This window comes from Xiphophorus maculatus, chromosome 22 (genome assembly GCF_002775205.1).
Source record: "Xiphophorus maculatus strain JP 163 A chromosome 22, X_maculatus-5.0-male, whole genome shotgun sequence".
Lineage (NCBI taxonomy): Eukaryota > Metazoa > Chordata > Actinopteri > Cyprinodontiformes > Poeciliidae > Xiphophorus > Xiphophorus maculatus.
Window position 1 is genome coordinate 11,028,191 of NC_036464.1, and position 19,678 is coordinate 11,047,868.

Here is a 19,678-nt window from a genome sequence, read left to right on the forward strand (position 1 = left end):
CCTTTCTTTCTATATAAGGGGCTGAAATACAGCCAAGCCTCAAGTCACAGCTCTGCCTTCCGCCTGAACCACCGAAAAATTAATCCAAAGACAGCAGAAGGAAAGGAAGAGCAGATTGTCCATGAAGTCATTCATGTCCAGAAATTTATTGCAGCACCTGAGCTCAAAGTGGGTCAAGGATACCACCCACAAATAAGTTAAATTTTAAAACGTATTTGTGGGGTTTTTTTTTCAGTAACAATGAAAAAAATATCTATGGGTATTCTAATAAAAAGTAAAATAGCATGACACACCAATAAGATAAGTAACTGTTTGCAATATAAAGCTGAATGAACTGAAGATGCAAATAATTTAAACAAGTCAAATTATTATTTCCTTTCATTAATTCAGACAAAAAAAACCATTAGGTAATCACACATATTTTAAGTTTAACTGAGAAATACCAGAAATGATCTGTGAAGTGCCTTTTCAGAATTCAGGATGTTAGATTTGCTTTGCAGATATCTTCAAAACTATAGCATTAGAGTGAAGCATTATGTAAAGCTGGTGTGTCTTTACAACTAAATATATGCAGAATCCACTTTGTTCTTCAAGCTTTTGCAATACTTGTGCAAAATAAAGGCTCTTAAAGACCACAAGAGACAATGATACTGACAACATTGGTCAGCATATTGTCCGGAATGGTTTATGGTGGAATTACCACATAAAATTAGGAGTTTTTTGGGTTTTTTGCCACTATTTAAATTTTTTCCAAGCATTTATAGAGAAAACATAAAACTTCATGTATGCAAACTCTACATCATGATCCATATGTTTTATTGTTTTATTAGTGATGTTTTATACTTAGGTAATTTTGGGGTTATGATTGTGGAGTGTTTTGTCACTCACAGACTTCCATGCAAAGTTTATTCCATTGTATTGTGATTCATATTTCTTACTTGTATTAAGTTCTTGTGTTTTGGTTTAATTAGATCTTCCTGCATACTGATGCATTCCTCTGGTTTATTTATTAGCTAGATTTTATTTTTTTCACGTCTCTGTTCAGGTCCTCGCCCTGCAGCACTGTGTTTTACTGATTAGTTTCCTTTGGTTCTCATGTCACTCAATCACCTCCACAGGAGTTAAAAGCCATTCAGTTGCATTTCCTCCTTTCAGAGCCTTCTCTTGTCTGTTAACTGTTATTTACATCCATGTTTTCATGCCTCTTCATCATTTTTGTTCCTATTCTATAAATATTTAACTTACAACAAGAAACTGCATTTCTCCTCTCTGCACTTGGATCCTACTCCATAAAACATGTCAGAATACCTAAAGCATCTAAAGAGCTTTAGGTATTCTGTGTGTAAATAAAACAAGTTATTTTTCTTCCAGTAATGTCAGTTTCATTAATTCCAGTACAATCCAGTCATATAGTCAGATTTAGACGGACTTGCAGTGCAATTCAGTCCCAGTTATAATGCAAAAAAGTCAAATTCAATTGATCGTATAATTCTGGATGGTTAAAAAAAAGTATTCGACAAAGGAAGACCCAGCCAACCTTGAGTGTAACCTCAAGGTATGAGTGGTGAAGAAGATATAGAATAAGACAGAAGCACATACCCATACATGTTTCCTGTGAGAAAGAAAAATAAAAAAGTTATGGCAGCAGTATTAATATTATTAGCTAATTTGGGGGGGAAAGTACAGCTAAGCATGGAAGTACTGGGTCAGAAGTTATTTCATGGAAAAGAAACAAAGAGAGAACATGTGGCTCATTTGAAAAAGAGACATTGTGTCTCTTTTTTTTTTAAAAGAGACACAAATGAACTTTTTTCTTGAAATGAGACACAGTTAAGTACAGAATTTCTGGCCCAAATGCAAAGTTAAAGATAAAAAATAGAGTGAGAACATACAGGCAATGTTAGCTAATAACTTAGTTGATAGCCATTTTCCAGAAAAAATTATAGGTCAGATGTACCTTCTGTGGAAAAATAATACAATAAGAGGAAACAGAGCTAATGACAGCAAATATTCAATACAAGCATAGATTTTATATCACAGTTTGGCAAAATGTAGCTTTAAACTAAATTGTTGATAAAATGGATGAACACTACTAATCATTATGCAGAGAGGTTAAACTGCAGGCTTTGGTGTAAAAATTAATGACTTTTCTGCCAACATATTAATTCCTATACTTGATTTGTTTCTTACCTGCTCCATCCATCCTTTCTGAGAAAGAAAATATTTAATGTGGTGACAGGAATGCATGCTTGTATTTTTTTTTTTTTTACATCTCTGATTTATATAGCATTCTCTGCTGTTTCCACCTATAATTCATTTTATTATGTCTGTCTGATTATGAACAGTCCGGTTCCACATTCAGAGTTTCACCTAAGAATTGCAAAGGACTGTAGAATTATTAACCACGAAAATTGAGAACTATCTCAAAGCCACTTTCTGTTACATGAGCAAATTAAATTTTTGGATGGACCCTGTAGATGTCAAAATGGGAATAGCATTTGATGAATATATATACATGTTGAATGGTCTCATTTTGCTGCAGTGGCAGGGAAAAAACTACTTAATAGGAGCCAGTCAACCTCATCGAGTCACAAAATTACATCTTAACAGGCATATAATCGTAATTTTTACAACTTTTTCTTCTCAGCTGTGTTCAACCGTGTAGCTCAGAATACCTATCGTCATTTCTATATCCAAATATAGTAAACGTAAAAAAAGTGCAAATTTAAAAAAGCGAGTACAGGGCAACAGAGAATGCAGTAGAAAGTTGCCGAAGAGCGATAACATAATGTCTGGAATGCCCGACTTTGGCGTCAGCGCATTACACAATGCCACTGGGGCCTCAATTTATTACACAGTGGCCACCCAAGGGAAAAGTAGTGATAGCAAAGTCTCCAGTTCAAATTTGTGTTGATGAAGTCATGTTCCACACATTGATTTATCTAGAGAGGAGGAGGATGTCCAGAGAGTTGTAACATGACTTTGAATGCAGCGCCCCATGGAGGGATCTTAAAAAACTCTGTGGAGAGTCCAGTCTAGCTGTAATTCAAACTATTGCCGGTCTCTCTCTGTCAACACAACTGAATCACATAATTAGGTCAGTAGCAGGCACTTCTGGTAAATTCAGTCCTCTGAGTCAGGTGTGTTGGACTGGGGTCACATCCAAAAGTTGCGGATTGAAGTTTGACACCCTGGTTTTCTCACAACAGTTCCTACGAAAGTCACTTGAAGCTAAACCCGCCCATGTGGATTTTAGTGGTTGGAAGGGGAGCTACCAGAAGTGGGTGGAGAACCCAAAAATTGTTCTGAAGAAATAGTAGCACTACTTTAACAGATTTTTACTCAAGTAAAAGTAAACAGTAGCAGTCCAAGAAATTACTCAACAGTAAAAATGTATTCTATAAAAAGGCTCAGGTACTGAGTAATTGATCACAAAATCAGATTCAATGTACAATGACATCAGATGGATAAAAAAAAAATTTAAATATGCAAAAATTCTGGTATTTTGAAGACTAAAATATTATATAATTACACAATTTAAAAAATTATCAGAACAATTTTCAGTTTACATTTTTTTCAAGGCTCTTTTTAATAAATGTGGATTTTATTACAATACAAATATTATTACTTTCATATAAATAGGTATATAAATGTTTGCCGTCATTATTTTTATGTTTGTAGTTTTAAGATTTGTAGATTTTGTGGTTGTAAAATCTAATAGGTAGCCATCTAAAAGCACTAAAATAATAATCTAATCTGACACCTTGGAGAAGGGGATGATCATTATGCCTACTTATTACCCACCAAAGGATTATTTGCTGTCTGTTAACTGTTGTTTTGTGAATAATAAACACCGTTTTGTATAAATGGTTCATATTAGCGAACAATTGTAAGCAGACACAATATGAATTCAAGCACTGATGAGATAACAAGTTAAATCTGTGGGCCTGGTTGGTGATACTGAAGTTGGCAGCACACAAAATCTCAGCATCCCAGCAGCACTAAGGGTGAGAAGCCAATCAGTCAACTAAGAGGGGAGTCCAAGTAAAAACTGCTGTTGCACCATTAATGCTGTCCAGTTTTTTTTCTTCTTCTTCATTGTTGAGGCAGAGTGTTTCTCCACATGTGTCTTCTGTCTTCCCTCTGCCCCTGACCGACCTGGTCCTTTTTTGGACACCGGAGGCTGGAGGAGTATCAGGTCAAAGCAGAAGAGAAAGCAGCACACATCCTGCCTGTCATACGGGGCCCAGAAGACGGAGCGGCCGGGTCCTGCAGGACCAACTGGCAGATGGTTGCCTCAGGATAATGACCAGGTGACATCTGCAGAGTGAACAAGCCATCAGGCCAACAGACTAACCTTCCTCTCCACCAGGGAAGCTAACCTGGCCTTTCTCCACCTCCTCTTCCTCCTCCTGCCAATCCCTCAGGTTACACCCACAACCCAATAAGTAGACCAGAACTTTATTGATTCACTAAGTTTCTCACCACAAAAAAGTGTGAGAAAGTCCTAAAAAAGAAAACGCTAACAGATTTAATGTAGGCGGCTGAATTGAGTTTTCATCTATTCTTTAGAGAGTCAGTCTGTGACTAGGCAGGGAGGAAATTTTCTATGAATCATTCTTTTCTTGCTGACATGACTCAAAACTAAATCCACAAAATGTTGTCAGTTAATCCAATACTAAGGTAAGTGAGGTAAATTCTTAATGAGTAACATTTCCCGTTGAATATTTTTTGACTTTAAAGCAAAAATAAAATTGCGGTTTCACTTTTCTCTTTTTATGTGTTGCGTAAACAGTAGTTTGATTTTTTTTTTTTTTTTAAAGGCCAATCATAGCTTGTCTAAAGGTTCATGCATCGACGATGTGATGCTGTGCATAAAGGTCATCTCATGACAGCGCTAAGATTATGAAAAGGTCAGAGTTCTCGTGCCATTTGGAGAAGAGGCAGCATGATGCCAAACTGCCAATATAATTTCAGCATGTCTTTTTCATTTGACTGTTAACACCATACATTGTTTGCTGAAAGTTTACAATTACTGTATGAACCGCCCCAGGCAAACCAACAGTGAGGAAAAAGTTTGTCAAAACTTTGGAAGGTTAAAGTAAGTAAAGGAATGCTTTAGAATGAGAATGAACTGAAAACAGCATTGCAGATGCTGCGCAAGACGAGTAAAAATAAAAGACGTGGTTTCTTTGTTTTCATTTTCAAGAAGGGAGGAAAAACACAAATAATTATTTGGAAGGATTTGGGAAGCCATTGGGAAAACCTTGCATAACTTGAAGTCATGGAGAAGATGCAAGATTGGCTTTTTTCGGAATCGCCATGAATAAACTACGTAACGCTGAAAGTGCATTTAGGTCTAAAAAAGTGTATAAAAATATGCAAACAAATCATGTTTGGCTCATTAAATCTACTATAAAAGTGGAGAGAAAGCAATGACCACATCTGCCTTTTCAAACCATTACCATTTAAAAATCAAACATAATGAGAATGCATTGTAAATGCATATAGTGTAATGCACAGTAAGAATTCAACCTCAGTCATTTGGTGATTTGGGAGAAACCAGGAGTAAAGCAGCCGCTCCTCTGGACTGAAAGGAGTCAGCTGAGGTGATTCAGGCATATCAACAGGATGACCTTTGAATGATGATTTCTGGGAATGCCCTACTTTGAAGAGTCCTTAGGGTCAACTCAGAAGTATTAATCCCTTCTGGCAGGGGAACACCTGGGGATACCCCACAATAAGCTGGAGAGTGTCATCGAACAGAAAGCTGTATTTTGTACAATACTTTGCAACCCATTGAACTTCTTCATATATCATGTTTGATTAAATGTTTTTTTTCACTAAATCAGTAACCTTTTGCTTTGTTTCTTTCAGTTATGTGATGCTTTGGTGGTTAGCTATGTGGTAGACAATGAATTCATAAAATTAAAAAAACAATATATTTCACACATTTCAGTCAGAAAAACATGTCTGTCATTAAAAATATATGCAAATGATATCTTTTGAATGCATTCAAATGATGACAAATTATGTGTGGCTTCTTTGCGCCAATTACTCTATAGCAGAGTCAAATGTGATTCATGCTACAACTTTAATGTTTTACTTCTATTTGACGCCAAGCTAAACAGAGACAGTAGATTTTTTGTGTAATTACACATGAGGATTATTGAGGAATGACAGTTAATCTGCAACCTGAATGTTGATTTCATAATTTATAAAATGACTGAGTCTTTCAGCTGCTTGTGCATCATATAATTGCTGATTTCAAGATGTTAAACAAATAACCTCAGTTTGCATCATCAAGAGTCTTCATCTGGGACTGTTTTTACCATTCAATATCACACTGTGAAGAGACACTAAATGACTTTCACTCTCAAAGTCTCCTGAGTCTCTGAGTTCTTCCAGATTACACACACAGCTTATGATGCATTTTCAAATAGTTAACCCACTTTCTGTTGGTTCACATAGAACAAAAGGACACTTCTGGGGGCTTTTTTTAAACTCATACTTGACATCCTAAGGCTTGCTAAAACAGCTTTACGCCTCAGACAATGCTAAAATGTATGTGAAGAACCTTCTATAGGCACCTTTGAGAGAGGTCATGGGGAATAGACTGCTTTGATGGAGCCCTGAGAAGAAGATTTTTAGTTTGTGAAAGAAAAGGATGAACATGTTTCATCAAAAGAACAACAACTTTAGTACTCTTACAGAAGCCTGGTGTACATTTACAAACACATTTACATTGACACGATCATAAACTTAATTACATTTTTTGTGGCACTCAGGAGTGTCATGGTCATTGTATCCACACTAGTGTATTATGTATAAAACCTAAAACTCAGTCATAAAAAATATTTAGATTTAACAATGCTGCATTCAGAGTGATGTGCAGTGTCAGTTTTTCTGCTGGATGTTGTTTTGGATATTAGTCAAAATTTGTGAAGGGCAAAAGTTCTGATTAGCTGCCCCACCAGATCCTTAAATATTTGCAGTTCTTCCAGAGATACCTTGAGCCTCTTGACAGCATCTCTGATAAATGTGATCCATGCCTCACTGTCACTTCAGCTGGATGGACATATCCTGATAGTTTTGTAATTGTGCCCTTCTCTCCATGTTGACGGACAGTTAAATGAACAGTGCGCTATGAGATGTTCAAAGCTAAAAATATTGTTTTAGAACCTAAACCTGCTTTAAAAACCCTCGTCTCTCTGGTGTGTTTCTTGGTCTTCATGATGCTGTAAAGAGGGCTTAATACAAATGCACAACACATTTTCTTTCTTTTTTTTTATAAAAAGGTTGACAACCATATATACAACTGAAATGCCTTTAAGAAACAAAAGAAGACCTCTAGTCTTGCAATTGCTGTAGAAATGTGTGAAAACAAAGTTAGGAAAAATACAGGATGTAATGTAGATGTAGTTCAAAATTTCCAGTATTACTTACTAACATAATGAATTCCACAAAACAGCTGCATGAAGTCTCAATCAGAAAAAGCTGAAATAAATCATTTTTGACAAGGGAAATCAGTGCAACAGGTAGAGAGACGCTTCACTCTGATCGATACTGCATGTCATTAAGAAAATCATGCAAAAAAGCAAACAGTATTGATTTGATGTCTGACTATTCTATGTATATTTTTAGGTGACAGCCCCGGAGATATCTTAATCTTGGCTCGAGATGTTCAAATGCCAAGATTCATTTCTCACTGCTCCCTTTGGAATGATGTTATTATGGTTGGGGAGATGACAGTCGTATCAATTATGCATTAGGTGAGGGCGTATGGAGGGTATGCAAATCAAGCACACCCTGTGGATATTAGTGAAATAAATGAGGATGCTCCTCTCAAATTAATTAGTTCCAATGCAGAAATCAATCAATCTATCTATCTATCTATCTATCTATCTATCTATCTATCTATCTATCTATCTATCTATCTATCTATCTATCTATCTATCTATCTATCTATCTATCTATCTATCTATCTATCTATCTATCTATCTATCTATCTATCTATCTATCTATCTATCTATGAAGATTGCATTAATGTATTGTAATGCAATTCTGAGTTTTAGCAAAGGATGAATGATCTTGTTAAATGTCCTCTTACATGTCTTCTTACCTCCGTGTCCCACTCTTTTCTAAGTCCTTTCTCTCTTTGTTTCAGAATTTTTGCTTTAATCTTTTTTTCCCTTTCCTCCTGGCTCTCTTAATTCACATCCTTGCATCAACAGCTCCACCATCTGGTCAAAAGATGTTTTTTGTTGTTGTTGTTTTCAAATTGTACACACTGTTTTCACCACTTCCGAGAGCATGCTTGCAGCCAGCATAAAGACAACCCCACATTTTTAAAGGTCTAACAGTTTTAGAACTGGAGTCGATTTAATTGTCTACGTGTGTTGGGTATTGTAGCGGCCACCATAGTGGTATGGAGGGAGAGAATGCATGGCAACACTGCAATCAATCAACAAACTTGGTGGAAAATAGAAGAACTTAAGATAATACCTTCTTGTAAGTCAAAATTCAGTTCTGCGGCAGCTTGACATGTTCTTAAGCTCACCCTTTGCTCTCTGAATTCAGATTAGAACGTGTATTTCGAGATCTTTCCAATAGGAGGCAGAGCTCAGCTATTGAGCTCTTTTCGTTTTCCATTTATAAATTACATTTTAAAACTGTCATTAAAATATGACACCGTGAAGTCTTCAAATCACGCGAACCTTTGTGCATCTGTAAGTTTTCTCGTTTATTAAGCCCCGAAAAGCTTGCTTTTGACTCTCTTCCGAAAAACTTTATTTATACTGTACGTATAAAAGTACACAATATGTAAAGTACATCTGTGTACATATAAAACATGGTTATTTAATATTATTTGTATATATTTTATAAATACGATCCAATGAGTGCGCTTTAACGTCAGGTCTTGTGCGACATTGTGTTACCCTGCGAAACTCTGTTCCCCCTGTGTCGGGAGCGCGCATTGCAGCCAGAGAGGCAGCTCTGACCAACTGGATCTGACCATTTTCACGGCTCTGATTGATTTCTCAGGAGGTCAGCCAGGATGGGACACATCCCCAAGGTTCCCGCTCTGCCGCCAATTTATTCCCATGTTATAGAGTGGGAACGGATTATATCAGGTGGCTAAAGTATTTGGTTCCCCTCCTTTAACTTTGGCAAATAATTTCAGGCAGCTGAAATATCGATTCTCCTCTGCTCCTCCATAACTTTGGGAAATAAAGAGCAACTGTTTCCAAATTCTCAAAAATTTTTATGTGCGATAGCATGTAGTATACTATAAATTTCCTTAATCCAGTAATCTGTCATATTTTACATTACAACTGGATTTACCAGAAAGTCTACATCTTTTCAGGAAGTCTTAATTTTTGTGCCCTGCTGTCAGCCAGCTTCCATCCTCTTATATCAGCAATGAAAAATTATAAATACACATTACGTGTTGGAAAACTGTGTTTGATGACTTACTTTTATTTGTCAGACTTAAGTGACAAAAGTTGGAAAATGACCGATTCTCTTGGCGTTTAAAATAACAACACAAAACAGCGTAAGAAGACCTCGTTTATTTATTTATTTTACAATTTTGTTATCGCTTCTTTTTAAAACAACAGCTGCCGATTAAACTGAATGTTACGACCTTGACATGATTATATGAGTTATTTTACTGAGAAATCGACCAGAAGAGCCGTGAAGATGGTCAGATCCGTCAGATCCGCCTCTCTGGCTGCAATGCGCGCTCCCGACACAGGGGGAACAGATTTTCACAGGGTAACAGAATTTCGCACAAGACCTCTTTAAGCTCCTTTTTTTGCCACCAGAGGGCAGTGTTGTTACTGCGCTAAACTCAAAGACGGAAAACGACGTGGCAGCCATACAGGTCACTTCCTGTGTTTGGCGTAGTGTTGACATCCGCCTCCCGTTGTCATTCCTTACGTGTGCCAAACTGAAGTATCTTTTAAGTGATTTGTCCAGCAGCGAGTGGGAGGTAAAGAGGCTTTCAACGAACATGCGGAGGGGGCTGCAGGAACTAAGCAGCCGGGCAGGAGAGATGATTGCTGGGCTGATGTTGGTCCTTTTTGGAGGACTATTGGGGGTCTGCAGCGACGTCTCTGCAAACAGAGGGGGGTATCCCTCATTTACTGATGAGATTCCTTTTAAAATAACCTGGCCGGGTGCTGAATTCAGACTGGTAGGCTTCCTACTTGCTTTAAAGCACAATGTTTTTAAAACTGTAAGAACCTGATCATACACGAATGTTACTAGTTTAGGTTGGAAGTAAGCCTAAACTACTGCGTTAAGGTCCTCTTTTTGTATCCCAAACGTTATTGTGATTCTCTTTTTTTCTCGCGTTTTGCAGCCAACTTCAGGTGCTCCTTACAGTGAAGATGACTTCGTCATCATGACAACAACTGAAAAGGAGAAGTACAAATGTTTGTTGCCTTCACTGGCAAATGGGGAAGAGGTGAGCAATACATTGTTTGGTTCTACTTCAGGGAGTAAAACCTTCGTCTTTTTATATTTAATGATCTTAAGAAACGCTTCCTTACTTCAATAGATAAATTAATGAACCGCCCATGTGGCATAAAACATTTAATTGTGGACCTTTTACTGATCTTACGATACCTTTAAAAGCATATAGTTTTTCATTATGTCCACCAAACCAGCCTGATAATTCTGTCATTTATTTGATCACACACACGTTAAGTAATACTAATACTTATTCTTCCAGTACATACTGTGAGTTGTCTGTTGTAACTGAGGAGAAAAGCAGCTCATCAATAGAAAAACTCTATACTCCCAGCGCATTGTACAGAAGCAAGAAAGTACAGAAAATTTTAAACACGACAAAAACAGAAAGTAATAAAAAGAACCAACTTTTACAAAGTGAAAGATAAAGACCTAAAAAGCCTAAGCATGAAAAAAGCTGAAATCTACAGATCCATCATAGTGAAAGTTTTATTTTCAAGTATTCAGTCTAAATTATTTACATTAGGACCAGTATAGATGAAATAGCAAAGTTGAAAGTTAGATACTAAAAGTGCAGCTAAAATTGCATAAAACTAAGGCACGGAAGATCTGTGTAGCTCCGACCAATATAACATAGAAACCTTTTAATGATTTGATGTCTTACTCTTTAAAGTGTTGTTGTGTTACTTGTCTAATTTGGTGTCTCAGGATGATGATAAGGGGTATGGTGGTCCCAGTCCAGGAGAGCTTCTGGAGCCGCTGTTCAAACGAAGCAGCTGCTCCTACAGGGTGAGACATGAAATTGAAACTGTCTTCAGTTAGAGTTCATGCAACGTTAGCAGACCATGATGGAAAATCTTTTTTCTTGGGTAGGAGGAGTCTTTGATAATTGTAAGCCTCTCAATTTTTAATGCAACCTTGTAGATTGAGTCTTACTGGACATATGAAGTGTGCCACGGGAAGCATGTCAGGCAGTATCATGAAGAGAAGGAGACGGGTCAGGTGAGTGGGTTGAGAGGTCAACGGTCAGATGACATGAATGAGAAGCCAGCACATGGATCCTAAAATTATCATGTGTGCTTCCACAGAAGATCAGTGTTCAGGAGTATTACCTGGGGAATATGGATCAGAAGAGTCAGTCAGCTGATACAGGTGGGATATATTGTGGCTTTGCATCTCGATTTCTGTTATTTGATTTCTGAAATGAGCTAAGACTAATTTTTGACTTGTGTACAAGTTGTGGCTGACCTTTTTTTTTCTTTTTTTAAAACTTTTAGATCAAGATGAAGAGAGAGAAAATGCTAAAACAGCTTCACAAACAGAAGTAAGTAATATACTGAAACTAAATTGCCATACAGATTTTGTTCACATCTGTTACTTCCATTTTATTTAAAATTTGCTGTTTAGGTGCCCACTAAAAACATCGAAGGTCAGCTGACTCCATACTACTCGGTGAAAATGGGATACGGGACTCCGTGTACGTTGAAGCAGAACCTGCCACGCTCCACCTCCGTGTTGTACGTCTGCCATCCAGAAGCCAAACATGAGATTCTGTCCATCGCAGAGGTCACCACCTGTGAATATGAGGTCGTGGTGTTAACACCTCTGCTGTGCACACACCCAAAATACAGGTAGGACTCTAAAGAACTATTCTAGAAGTACTTCATGTTGTGTTTCTCTGGAATGAAATCGTTTCCTAACGCGACGCATGTTCCTTAGATTCAAGTCCTCCCCAGTGAATGCCATCTTCTGCCAGGCTATGGAGGGCTCCCCCCTGCAGCCCCAGAGGCTCACACAGTTAGATAAAGAGCAAGAGGAGCTGCTTAAACCACCTTTCAGCACCAATGCGGACATCAGAGAGGTGAGCAAATCAACGAAATGTAAAAAACAACGCCCCCTGTTTATAAAGTTTAATCAAGTTTTGTCTTTGTCACAGGAGGGAATGTCACCGGTTAGAGAGGAAGCTTTCACCTCTACGCACAAACCCATGACTGTTGGAGGACAGGTTCAGGTCACAGTGGGAACGACACACATCTCTCGTTTGACAGACGACCAGTTGATCAAGGAGTTTCTCAGTGGCTTGTATTGTCTGCAAGGGGTGAGGCGCGTTTTCATTTAACACATAAAGATCATTTCTAAAACTACTCTGTAATTCATGATCATCTTCATGTGTGTTTCAGGGCGTGGGCTGGTGGAAATATGAATTCTGTTATGGAAAACATGTCCATCAGTACCATGAGGTAAGATGACTTGAATTAAAACTGAAGGCTCAAAGTTAGCTAGCTTCAGTATCAATGACATGTTTAAAAAAGAAGTAAGAGGAAGCACAGGGATGCTTATTAGAATCAAATGATTTTATACAGCATTTGAGACATATTTGTGATTCTTTCAATCACGGAGTGAGCGTAAGTATAATCAAATAACAGGAAGGCTGAATATATTACAGCACAGTTGTTTTATTCTTTAATGTATCAACTGGATTTAGACTAAGAAAGCACCAATCAGTCAGCCAGGGTTAAAAATTTGTCAGTAGTTAACAGGTCCAATACCTACTTTGTCTTTTAAGAATTTTTTTGTGTGGGTTATCGTCCTTCATCCATCCATCCATCCATCCATTTTTTTACACCCTTGTCCCTCATGGGATCAGGAGTGGTGCTGATGCAGGCGAGAGGCGGGGTACACCGGCTTATTGTCCTTGAAAGACAAAAAAATAACATTTTTCAAAATCACAAAACAGGAAATCAATATTAGCTTGATCAATGCATTTGTATTTCACAGGTTTCAACAGTCAGTTTGTCAACCATTTTTTTTCCAAGAAATTTGAAGGTTCTTCTCCTCTCAAGTCAGTTTTCTTTGTCAGATGTATTTTAAATCTGTGTTTCAGGACAAAGAACAAGGGAAGAACATCGTTGTGGTGGGGAATTGGAATGCAGAGGAGCACGTTGAGTGGGCGAAGAAGAACGTTGCCCGATCCTACCAGCTCAAAGAAGATGGGGCACAGAAAGTCAAGTAGGCAATTTTGATTTCCTCTAAGAACCAGAATTAAAATTACTTTGATTTGAGTATTAACCTTTTTCCTTTTTCCCCCCACTTTTCTTTGCGTCCCTACCGTCATAGGGTAGTTTCCCACTTTTATGGACACGGGGATTTATGTGATCTGACAGGAAAGCCCAGGCAGGTCGTCGTAAAGCTCAAGTGAGTCAGTAATCTATAAGAGGAACGAGTAACATTCCTTTAAATCAACATAAGTCACTTAATATGTTAATATTAACATAACAATATTAATTCATAATTTGTCTCTGACAGATGTAAAGAATCTGAGTCTCCCCATGCTGTCACTGTCTACATGATGGAACCTCAGACTTGTCAATATGTGCTTGGGGTAGGTTTGGTTGCTATAGAGAACATAATTGGTAATGTGTTTTATATAAGTGACAGTAACTTGTGGGCCTTGACAAAACACAATGTGAGTAAGTAGATTGGCTATTATCTTGATGACAAGTGATGTAGCATGTTTGTGGTAGTCTCCTAGTTGTTATGTGGGTCATTAGGATTCCCGTCAATAGGATTATCCTTAATCCTCTGGTTTGTTGGAATTGTCTTTTTGTTTCCTTCAAAGGTTTCAAGGCTGAGCAGAATGACTGAAATATCTAAAAGGCATCTGTGAAACGATGGAGATTTAATGCAATAGTTCCCAAAGTTCTGGTCATAAAACCACAAGGGTGGGGTGTAAAGATCCTTTATAGTGTGATTAAAAAGGAAAACAACAAAATATATATAAACTGCAAATGTAGAATGCATTGTTACATGGGTAATTTTGACTTAAGATTTCCAAAAAACTGTTAATCTGTTAATATTAAGCAATTTTCTTTCAGCACAATTAATGATGGCTATGTAATGCATTTGCTAGGTTAGTGACAATTACACACTATTTTTTATGGTGCTAAGTGTAACTTTTAAACTCACTGTATGATGTTCCCTAACAATTGATATATATTACTAAATAGTAAATAAACTAGAAAAAGAGACTGGAGTTTTCTGGACTTGAAAAAATGCCAGCTAAAGTTTTATTCAGAGCTTGCAATAAAAACCAATGTTCTGATTTTACAGTTTATGAATATCGCATATTTGGTCACTAAAAATGGTTGGAAATATTCTATAAACAAATAAGTAAATGGAGTACAAGTTTTAACGTGCAAGTTTACTAAGTTACATCATCACTCAGATTGACATCTAATTTGTTTCATTTCTCCCTTGCATAGGTTGAGTCCCCCGTCATATGCAGAATTCTCGACACAGCTGATGAGCACGGACTTCTGTCCATCCCCAGTTAAGCTGGACATATCCAATGACGGTGTTGAGGCATGGAGAATGACAGGACTTTTGTTAAACAGAGGCCTGTTTGGTGAAAGAAGAGACTTTGGATGTTGTACTAAAAGCCAAAACTGTGGTTGAGCCTGATTGTAAGGCTGGACTCCATGTTGCCCAGGAACCCTGGGCCAGTGCAGACGCGGCGCGCAGCCCGTGATGTGACTTAAACGGACTTTTAATGAGTGAAAAGGGGCTCATGCTTCACCAAAGGGCAGCTGATTTAATGCCTGAACTCCATATCTATGCTTCTCTTCAGAGTTGATTAATTGGAAACAAGATTTGATGAGTCACGGGATTTCTTTTAATCATTCAGGGGAATCAACTCAGCTCACGGTGGTTTTATTTTCTCTACTGTGCATTTCAGAGTGTGTTTGTGTGAGATTTTAAACTGACTGGTTATTTGTGCTAGCAGATAAAAAAATTGGAAGTTTGGGATCCCTTTGCAGCAAGAAGAGTGAGTGTGTTGCCAATTTACAGAATGAGTGTAAATTATGCATGAGAGTGTGATGTGCATAAGCAGCAAAAGTTTGAATGAAACATTTGAAGAATGTGCAGAATGTATATTGGTTCAAAGATATTCTGTGGTTTTATAAAAAATGCACACTGGGGAGTCTTATTGCTGCTGTATGAAGGGGCATAAACTAATGCTTTTGCTGCAGAAAATAAAATTACATGGGAGTTCATTGGTTGAGTTTCATTAGTTCATGGGAATATCACCTTAACAAACAGATTACGCAATAATGATAATGCATCAAAGTTGTGTAGCTCATTTTTATAATCCTCAATCACGCTTTATAAAGGAAGGAAATGCATGCCAAATCAGAACACACATCAGGCTTAATTTATGGAAAATTTGGTTCTCATGGCAAGTAATAGACCACTAGAGGGTGCTGGTATTCTGTGAATTGTAATATTTACTTATGAAACTATTTTTTTGTGATCTTTGGGGGCACATTAGATAGGATTTTTTAATCATCACTGTCAAGTGGTTAAATATATTAACAGTGTAACGTGTTATTACTGTCTTATAAAAGTATTGAAAAATCCACAGAATTAAGTACAGGGCCACCTTTTCAAAATCTGGTTAGAATCATAAGTGACATATTTATATAAAAAGGGCATTTAAAAAATTCATACCACAGATCCAAAGCGCTTGCTGACCATTTATTGGGTTAAATAGTCTGAGGTTCACAAATACATTTTCTTAAGAAGCGAAAAGTTCATCAAGGTGCAAAAACATGCCACTGACAGTTGTGTGGGCTTGTGCAGGGTATTTTGGTAGCCTGGCATTGCAGCAGTCCAACTAGCTGCTGTGTTTGGCAGTAATTTAAATGAAACCTTTAGATTTCTGGGTTGTTAACGGCACATGCGTGCACAATATTTCTGTGAAATTGCGTCTGTGAGAGCAAAACAAAAAAAGGATCAACACTTCCTAATAAAGTGGTTTCTTCTTTACTGTGTCAGGGGCAAAGCTTATAATTTTGACAAGCTGCAGAGGAGAATAAAGTTACTGATTCCAATGCATTAAAAGAGCCATGTTGTCATTAGATTCACATTGGACTTAAAGCCATAGTGAAACTGCCCAAAAGGTTCTGTGGTTTCCCATTCCTTCAAACTGAAGGAATGGGAATCTGGTGTGCTGAGGTGCTGTCGAAGTCTTGCAGTGCATCTTGGTGAGTGTGGTAGTGCATGGCTACATAAGACTTGACAAAAGCAAATGTCTGAGAGCTGACAGGATGCAGGCTGGTAGGGGAACTGGGTCCCGCTGAGGGACTGCTGTTGTAAATGCTGTAATACGGCTCAATTCGGGTATTCATTGGAGTAGAAGTGCTTGGGAGGCGAGGTTTCCGCACCCCTGTGGCCCTTGGGCTACTATCACAATCTCTAGAGCGACTGGGCCCACAAGCCTGGTCCACTAGCCTCCTAGGTGGCTTTGGCGAAAGCACATAAGCTGAGTTGGTTTCATGATGGGAAGATTTATTGCGATTGACTTCCAGGCTGCCCTTCCCCATTGCATGGAGGCGAGTCTTTTGCTTGCAACAGAGAATACCCAGTGCGGCCCACTGAATGCAGCAGAGCACACGGCGGCGAAGGCCTGCACTATTGCGCGAGTACACAAATGGGTTGATGCCCGATTTGAGGAAAATGAGCACAAAACCACACAGTTCAAACTGGTAATGTGTAAAGTTGCTTTTTGGCGACAAAACGTCCTGTGCCAGTGAAACTCCCATTGGCAGGCAGCAAAGCAGGACAGAGAACACAATAACCACGCAGGTGACAACTGCCTTTGAGTCTTTGCCTGTGGCTAAGTTGACAGAAGAAACTATCTGACAGCAGGTGGCTCCTTGGGCTGCTCCTGGGACTATAGGTTGGCTGATCCTGTTTGCATATGCATGTGTCTGTACATTTTGCAGTTTGTTGTAAGTCTGGTTGCGATACAAAGGAGGGCCTTGAACAGCACACTGCATGTTCTCAAAGCCCGCTGCAATGAGAGGTGCAGGCTGAGGTGGGCATGTGGCATCTACACTGATAATCGGACATTTCCTTACTTGTGCATTTTTTCTTAGTGTCTTAGCAATCATGAGATAGGACACAGACACCACAGCGACGCAAAATGCAAAGTCTGCCAGGTAAACATACAGCACAACCCTGGCTTTTCCACTTCCCAGTCCAAAGTGCGGCAAGCAAGGCCCATCTCTGCGTGGGTATGCTCGCATGGTCAGGAGAGCAGCCATGGTGAAGCTGGATGTCCACAGGAGAGCGGTAAGGGCTAGTGTGCAGAGGAACGAGGCGGTGCGATTAGGCTGCTGCCCCAGAACCATGCGAAGTCTGTGCAGGGCAATCACTGCCACTGTCTCCAGGGACATGATGATAAACCCCGAGCTGGTCAGGTGGAAGGCGAAGCAGAAACTCTTTGATACACCATCAGCTCCGCCGGCATCCAGAAATAGCACCAGTGCAAACATGGGAGCCGTCACGCAGCAAATGAACAGGTCACAGAAAGACAGGTTGAGGATCATAAAGTCAAAGTTGGTGCGGAACTTGCGAAAGGCCGGGTCAAAAAAAGACAGGAACACCACAAGGTTGCCATATGAGCCCATAAAAAAGATGAAGATGAGGAGCAGGGAGCAAAAGGTCAAGGTGGCAGTGTGGATCACGGCCCAACCTGAAGGTGTCTGTATACCTCCGGTGCCATTGAAGCTCTGTTGTCTTGGTACATCCACCAGGTCTGATGGTGAAAGTGTGTTGTTCATTGTATTGTTGGACGCTTACATGGATTCCACTGTCATCAGATTCAGAAATATTTCTCTACATGAAAGGAGAACATGATGATCTCAGTATCTGAGTCCTTCATTATTCCTTAAAAAAAAGATACAAAAGAACGATTAGTTATTTCTATATGTTGCTGCCTTACAACCCATTTTAGAATTATAAAGCGTTCATAAAGGCTGTTTGTTCCACAGATCATAATGCATGACTGGTTTTGAGCAATTATGAGCTATTTAAGAACCCCACACCCTCCACAGTCTGCAGTAATCCAAATAATACATGCACATCACCGTTTTCCTGATGTTTGCCAATTATCCCTTGTTTAATCGCTTAAAAAATATCTGCAAAGAGAATAACCTGTAATCGATCGCGGGTCCGTCATCCTCATCTGATTACAGCTTTTCTTCCCTTTAAAGCAGTAAGTGTGGCACCGTTGCTAAGAAGAAAGAATTAAAAAAAAAATGTCCTCAGCAGCAGCGGCACCAGCAGCAACTCATGCACAGTACAGCAGCATGCTGGCAAAGACACGTTTCCTGAAGCAAATGCAGAAATCTCAGTAAAAAGAACAAGAGCGTTTATGGTCGGCGGCAGACTCGTTTTTCTCAGCGATAGGTGCATCAATCCATTCTCTCACAGGCACGACAGCCGCTGGACGTGCGTTGAAAAATGAGTATGAAGTCACCGTCTACGTGTCTGGGCATGAGCATAACCACTGCATCCAAGAGGTCCGTCTTAAAAACTAACTACTCCTTACTCAAAATCCAAAAAGGTAAGAACAACCAGTGAGGGAATATTATTAAAGGGGAAAAACGCACGTAGTCACTATTATTGAAATGTAAGAAAAATGTTCACCCTCCGCAGCCTATCTATTTTGAAGACGACAAGAATATGTATTTCTACTGTTGACGCAAATGCTTCATAGTGCCAGATATATTTGGCTTTCATACATTTAATAAATCTGCTCTTGTGATGATTGGAAGGCATCGTGTGCATTGCTATAAATTACAGCATCATCATAAAGGTAATTTATGTCTCTGTTACTATATTATTATGCAAACTAAATAATATTGTTTTACTTAAATAGTGATGTTTCACTGCTAATAAAAAATAAGGTATAAATTATATAAAGAAAGCAGCTGTTAACACAATGCTAAGTACAGAAATATTAACAGAAAGTTGAGTAGAAGGAAAAAATTGAGGCATATCAAGGTTACAAATGTAGCTACAATTGCAGCCTTGATTTTTTACTAGATTTTTAGTAAACCAGAAATTTCAACAATTGTGCTAAAGTACTATAAGTACTATAAGCTTATGCCGTTGCAAGCTTTAAATTATACTTTCCATCCTCACCAGGAACTTACAATTTTCAAATTGTAAGTTGGAAATATTAACAAAGGGGATCCCCAGATGCCAGAGGTCTGTTACAACTGTAAAATATAATAAACGACTTTAATTAAATGTGAGTCATAGCGAAAAATTGGTTATAGGTACTATAAAGTCTGTTGAACATGTTAAGAGTTTGAAAGTACAAAATACAGAGGAAAAATATTAGCATTTAACA

General features: G+C 38.5%; 2 protein-coding genes across 2 annotated transcripts; one reads left to right on the top strand and one right to left on the bottom strand.

Moving 5' to 3' along the window:
* The first annotated feature begins 9,785 nt into the window (after window positions 1–9,785).
* On the top strand, window positions 9,786–15,530 carry erlec1 (endoplasmic reticulum lectin 1). Its single transcript, XM_014474798.2, has 14 exons — window positions 9,786–10,198; window positions 10,367–10,471; window positions 11,185–11,265; window positions 11,401–11,478; window positions 11,565–11,628; window positions 11,754–11,800; window positions 11,884–12,107; window positions 12,196–12,337; window positions 12,413–12,574; window positions 12,657–12,716; window positions 13,361–13,485; window positions 13,594–13,671; window positions 13,783–13,858; window positions 14,739–15,530. Exons 1-14 carry the CDS (start codon window positions 10,016–10,018, stop codon window positions 14,808–14,810), a joined length of 1,497 nt encoding a protein of 498 aa, XP_014330284.1. The 5' UTR covers window positions 9,786–10,015; the 3' UTR covers window positions 14,811–15,530.
* A 468-nt stretch (window positions 15,531–15,998) lies between these two features.
* On the bottom strand, window positions 15,999–18,982 carry gpr75 (G protein-coupled receptor 75). Its single transcript, XM_005814695.2, has 2 exons — window positions 18,475–18,982; window positions 15,999–18,207 (listed from the first exon to the last, which is right to left on the bottom strand). The coding sequence occupies exon 2, from the start codon at window positions 18,099–18,101 to the stop codon at window positions 16,458–16,460; it is 1,644 nt and encodes a 547-aa protein (XP_005814752.1). The 5' UTR covers window positions 18,102–18,207; window positions 18,475–18,982; the 3' UTR covers window positions 15,999–16,457.
* Window positions 18,983–19,678: the final 696 nt, after the last annotated feature.